At 59.9% G+C, this 6,042-nt stretch overlaps 1 protein-coding gene across 1 annotated transcript in view; it reads left to right on the top strand.

Annotated features, from left to right (window-relative positions):
• ARHGEF18 (Rho/Rac guanine nucleotide exchange factor 18) overlaps positions 1 to 6,042 on the top strand; it is a 36,697-nt gene that overhangs the window by 22,379 nt on the left and 8,276 nt on the right. Inside the window, exons 8-12 of the mRNA XM_045290313.1 lie at positions 947 to 1,064; positions 2,021 to 2,269; positions 3,560 to 3,636; positions 4,250 to 4,428; positions 5,818 to 5,909. Of these exons, the coding sequence (XP_045146248.1) occupies positions 947 to 1,064; positions 2,021 to 2,269; positions 3,560 to 3,636; positions 4,250 to 4,428; positions 5,818 to 5,909 (715 nt within the window). The remainder of the gene's footprint in view (positions 1 to 946; positions 1,065 to 2,020; positions 2,270 to 3,559; positions 3,637 to 4,249; positions 4,429 to 5,817; positions 5,910 to 6,042) is intronic.

Below are 6,042 nucleotides of genomic sequence, written 5' to 3'. Positions count from 1 at the left end.
TTAGTGTGTAAAGTCAGGGGTAAGGGTGTGTATGTCAGGATTAGGGTGTGTGTTAGGGTTCATGTGTACAGTCAGGGTGGGGGGGTGTATGTCAGGGTTAGGGTGTGTGTGTTAGGGTTCATGTTTACAGTCAGGGTTGGGATGTGTGTATCAGAGTTAGGGTGTGTATGTTAGGGTTCATGTGTTCATGTGTTAGGGTGTGTGTGTCAGGGTTAGGGTGTGTGTGTTATGTTAGTATGTGCAGTTAGGGTTGGGGGATGTGTTACGGTTAATGTGTATAGTCAGGGTAGGGTGTGTGTGTTAGGGTTCATGTGTTCATGTGTTAGGGTTTGTGTGTCAGGGTTAGGGTGTGTGTGTTGTGTTAGTGTGTGCAGTCAGGGTTGGGGTGTGTTACGGTTAATGTGTACAGTCAGGGTAGGGTGTGTGTGTTAGGGTTCATGTGTACAGTCGGGTATGGGTGTGTGTGTCAGGGTTAGGGGGTGTGTGTTAGTATGTGCAGTCGGGGTTGGGGTGTGTCAGGGTTAGGGGGTGTGTCTTAGGGTTAATGCACGCAGTCATAGTGGGGAGTGTGTAGTCAAGGTTAGGGTGTGCTCTTGTGTAGTGTCAGGATTAAGATGTGGGGCGTGTGAGAGGTGTGAGGGTTAGGATGTGTGGTGTATGGGTGGTAAGGGTGTGTGGGGTGTGTGTTTGTGTGTGTACACTCTTGTACTGGAGCATGTTGGTGTCAGCCAGCTCAGCAGTCACGGCCTGACAGAATCGCTGTCTGGTCCCAGCTTCTCTGCAGGGCCTCATGCACACATGGGCCTTTCGGCGCACAGCAGACGAGCCTGCTCTTTGAGTGTCCCCACCAGCTGCCTGCGGGGAGAGGGGGGGCGCCCCAGCCTTGGCCTGCTCACCGCTCCGCAGGTAGGGAGGTGTTCAGTGGCGTGCTCGTTTTGTCTCACAGAAAATCGGCAACTTCTCCATCGTGCGGCGGCTGGGCATTCAGGAGTGCATCCTGCTGATCACGCAGCGCATCACCAAGTACCCCGTGCTGGTGGAGCGCATCATCCAGAACACGGAAGGTGTGTGCGTATGTGTGCGTCTGCACATTGCCGCTCAGCCCCTCTGCCACTGCCCTGCCTCCAAGCGCAGCCGGGCCCAGGGCTTGTTCGAGAGCTCCTCCCCCGTGCGCTGCTGGGCCCCTGGCTGTGAGTCAGGACCGCAGAGGCCGTCAGCTCTGGGTTACCCACCCGCGGCCCCGATGGCACCGTTAGGCACTTGGCTGCAAACCCAATGATGGGCGGTTCAGACCCACCTAGCCCCTCCCCAGAGGGAAGACTGGTGGTCTGCTCCCATCAGAACTCAGGTGGGACGGGAGAGGGTACCGCTCTGTCACATGTTGATCCTGTGCGTCACAAACCGGCTGCATGCTCCCAGCCACAGCCTCCCATGGCCAAGAGCCTGCTGCAGCAGACCAAGCAGGCTCTCCCCATCAGTGAAGCAGCTGAACGTTCAGATAGGCCACTCCCGGGAAATCAGTCCAGCCAGGCACAGAGGTGACTTCAGGGCCCCCAGTGGATGCAGGGCTGGGCTGCACTCAGCCGAGGGCAGAGAGAGGACCAGGGGAAGGCTGACCACACCTCCCACAGCCCCAAGGGGATTGTGGGATGCGCAGGATCCTAGCCACAGATGCCCTCTTCTTTTGCAGGAAGCACCGCAGGCCGAGATGGGCTGCGGGCAGGGCTGCAGGGTACCAGGAGAATGTGCTTCCCAAGGGGTGGCCTCCAGGCCATCAGGGGTGGCATTTGTCCCAAGGCTTGGGTCCGAGCTGTGCGTGACACGGAAGCTCCGCCCTGACATTGGCTGTTTGCTTCCATCTTGGTGCCTCAGAGCACATCACTAGGGGGCACATCCCTAGGGGACATACCCCACTGACCCTGTGAGTGCGTGGCCCCTTCTGTTGTGTCCATTGACTTGGATGGAGGAAGGCGCTCGCTCATTCAGTGTGTGTGTGTGTGTGTGTGTGTGTGTGTGTCAGCTGGCACCGAGGACTACGACGACCTGACCCAGGCCCTGAACCTCATCAAAGACATCATCTCACAAGTGGACGCCAAGGTCAGCGAGTACGAGAAGGGCCAGCGGCTGCGGGAGATCGCCGGGAAGATGGACCTGAAGTCCTCCGGCAAGCTCAAGAATGGGCTGACCTTCCGCAAGGAGGACATGCTGCGGCGGCAGCTCCAGCTGGAGGGCCCACTGTGCTGGAAGGCCACGTCTGGCCGCCTGAAAGGTACAGCCCCACCGCCCTGCACTGCTAGCAGGGGACACCTCGGGCCATCAGGCGGCATTCTGGATCAGCAGGGGACACCTGGGGTCAGTAGGGACTCTCTTGAGTAGGTGAGCACCAGCCAGGATGGGGGTGGGGGGAGGTGGGGCATTTTGGAAGAGTCACCTAGGGTCATCATGTACGACCTTGGGTTGGTAGGCACTACCTCGAATTAGTGCCTCATCTTGGACGGGGCACCAGACCATCTTGGGTGGGTGACTGGCATCTTGAATCAGTAGGCATCTCTTGGACCAAAGGATTGCATCTCGGGTTGGTCAGCACTGTCCTGGACTAGTGGCCTCTTGCATTGGCACCTCGGGTGGGGGTGGACACCATCATGGATCAGAGGATGCCGTCTTGGATGGGGACCCAGGGCCCCTGCCGCCTGACTGCTACTTGGCCTCAGGGAACGTGCAGGAAGGTGGTCATGTTTGTGCCCTGAGCCTGTGGGCATTGGGACAGGGTCATCCGAGCCAGGAACACCGTGGGGCACACAGAGATGTTGATTTCCAAAGAAAAGCCCAAGCCATTAGCACCCCAGACTTAGCGCACACCCTGAGGTCCCAACCAAGCAGGCTGCAGGCTCCACACTGTCATAGGCCCTTTGTTGGGCCACAGAAGCCCACTCCCTGGAATGGCCCCATGTGGGAGGGAGGAAACATGGCCAGGTCTGACAGGCTGGGTGTCCCCAAGCTTCCCCCGAACCCTTCTGTGCTCCCCCACAGTGTAGCTCCAGGGCCCAAATCCTTCTGTGCTCCCCCACAATACAGCTCCAGGGCCCTGAACCCCTCTTTACCCCCCCACAGTACAGTTCCAGGGCACCGGACCCCTCTCTGCTCCCCACAATACAGCTCCAGGGCCCTGAACCCCTCTCTGCTCCCCCACAATACAGCTCCAGGGCCCCAAACCCCTCTCTGCTCCCCCACAGGGCAGCAGGAGCTGCTTTCTGCCCACAAGGGCTGAGGTCTTCTCACAGGGCCCACGAGGAGGGGGAAGGTCACCTGAGAGCAGGGAGACAGGGGCATCAGTCACACCTGAGCAACACAGAGAGACTAGATCCAGGGGCTTCAGTCGGACCGAGGGGGCAGTCCACAGACAGGGGCTAGGGGCCTGAGCTTGAGACTCTGAAGGGGCCTGGCAGACGGTGGGAGGGTCAAGGCCAGCCTGTGGCCAGAAGGATGCCTCATGGCGTAGCCAGTGTCCAGGGCACCCCCTCCTGACCCCCGTCCCCCCTACGGCCCTCCCTCTCCGCAGACATTCTTGCTGTCCTGCTGACCGACGTGCTCTTGCTGCTGCAGGAAAAAGACCAGCGCTATGTCTTCGCGTCCGTGGTAAGTCTGTCCCTTGGCGTCCCCAGGCAGCCAGAGGGCATGGGGGACAGAGGGCCCTGCCTGACAGGCAGCGGGGCAGGCCGGCTCCTTTCCTGGCATCCTCTCCCACTCAGATTCTCCGTGGCTCCCAGCCACTGCTCCTCCTGCCAAGGGGGCGCCTGGCTCCGTGGCTCCAGCCCTGTGCTAGGCGGGCGTCTAGAGGAACAAATTCCCTGACCCTCGTGAATGTATAGGACAGAGCTGGACATCAAGAAGTACTTGTGTATCGTGAAGGTGTCCCAGCCCAGTCCAACTCATGTCCACAAGCCTGATGCTAGTCCATAAATCCCACCTCAGAGGCCTAGCTGCAGGCCAGTGGTGCAGAAAGGGGAGACCAGGAAGCAGGAAGGTCTTGGGCTGGTGGGTGCAGAATTGTGCGGATCCAAGGTCTTTAGGAACATGGCCCGGTACTGGGGCACGTGGGGCCCTCCCTCGAGCAGGCAGGAAGGCAAAGGGGCAGAGAGATGATCACTTGCACCCGCCCACCCCCAGACTCCTGGCTCCCCTGCCATGTGGTGGGCGGATACAAGTGACCCTGGGCCCCCCACCACCACCCCCCCATTTGCCTGTGCAGGACTCAAAGCCGCCCATCGTGTCTCTGCATAAGCTCATCGTGCGGGAAGTGGCCAACGAGGAGAAGGCCATGTTCCTCATCAGCGCCTCCCTGAAAGGGCCTGAGATGTACGAGATCCACACCGGCAGCAAGGAGGAGCGCAACACCTGGATGGCCCACATCCGCAGGGCCGTGGAGAGGTGGGGCAGGGGTGCCCTGGGTACCCGCATCCTCGGGGCTTTGGAAAGATGTGGCAGGGCTGAGGCAGGCGGGGACTGCGCCTTCCGCTCTGACCATGTCTGGGGTGGCCCACATCCAGGGGCCATGGAGAAGTAGGGGGAAGGGGCTCCTCCCTTTCCAACCATGTCCCGAGTGGCCCGCTGACCCGCCGTGACTGTTGCCAGCCTGATGAGTGCTCCTCGCCCTGCCCTTTGTGCCCAGAGCCACCTTTCCAGCTCTCTCCTCCCAGCAGCCCTGTTCTGCCTGCACAGATTCTCCACCCTCCCAACGCTGAAGGGCTGCCTCCCCCCAGCCCTCCATCCTCTGATTACCTTGCCCCGCCCACCCTCCCCTCGCTGGGTCCTGGCCATGTGGCCAACATGCGGGGCAACTGGTCTGGTCCCTCTGCATGTGGACACTGGGGGCCTCCTGAGGTTTTAGCCTGCTCCAGGCCCCCTAGCATCCTTCCCTTGGTCAGCTGGCTGGGGCTGGCGGCTCTCCTGCCTGGCAGGGCCTTCTCAAACGGGCAGTCCATCAGTTAACTAGGTGATTGGTCTGTCAGTATTGGCCTGTTGGTCCGGCAGCCCAATGGTCCATCAGCCCATCAACTGATTGGTTTATCAGCCAGTTGATCCATTAATCCATTGACTCCTGTCCATGAATCAATTTGGTGCTTTAGTTTTATCCGTCCATTGATCTATTGGTCAGTTAGTCCATGGACATACTGGTCTATCAGCCCACTAGCTCATCAGGCTCCTCTTCCAAGTTGAGGCCAAGCACCGTGACAGCCCAGTCGGTTGTGTCCTGCCACCTTCAGTACCTGCTGCTGCCCCTGAGGGCTGGGCAGTGCTGCTGGGTGTCTCCACCCTCCTCCTCGTTTCCCCTGCCCTACGAACCCGCAGCGCCTCAGAAGAAAGACGGGGCTTTCTTCTCCCATAAAGTTACAGTCTTGGGAACCCACAGGGGCAGCTCTGCCCTGTCCCATGGGGTCACTGTGAGTGCAATGAGTTTAATTGTGGGTTTTATGAACAAGCTGTGGGGTGCCCTGGTGGGTGACAGCACTGCCCTGCTAACCACAACACCGGGGGTTCAAACCCACCAGCCATCCAGCGGGAGAAAGAGGAGGCTATCTGCCCCCAATGAGTTACAGTCTCAGAAATCCAAAGGGGCAGGTCTGCTGTGTCCATAGTGTCTCCCTGTCAGAAGAGACTCGATGGCTGTGACTTTGCATTTTCATTAACAAGCTAACGACTCACCAAATCCAGGATGCTCCCCACGTCCGGCTGTGCGGATAAGCCTCCGCCATCAGTCCTGAGAGGCCAGGCAGCCTGTGAGGCGCCCCCCTCACCCCTCTCGCCCCTTCCCCGCAGTTGTTCGGATGAGGAGGAGGGGCCCTTCAGCGAGGCTGAAGAGGAAAGGAAGATGGTTGAAGCCCGGGCCCTGCGGCTGAAAGAATTCCAAGGTAACCCAGGCCCGTGGGGGCCACCTGGGGGGACCCACCCTTAGGCCACCTCTGCAAGATGAAGAGGGTGGGGACAGGTCCGTCCTGGGGTGGGCTGGCCCCCTCCCCACCCCCCTTCCCCCCAGCATAAAAC

The sequence above is a fragment of the Echinops telfairi genome, unplaced genomic scaffold (assembly GCF_000313985.2).
Source record: "Echinops telfairi isolate 266 unplaced genomic scaffold, ASM31398v2 ScPeMD7_36;HRSCAF=134, whole genome shotgun sequence".
In the NCBI taxonomy this organism is placed as follows: Eukaryota; Metazoa; Chordata; class Mammalia; order Afrosoricida; family Tenrecidae; genus Echinops; species Echinops telfairi.
Note: the sequence above shows the minus strand (reverse complement) of the source record. Positions and strands in the feature narration are given on the sequence as shown.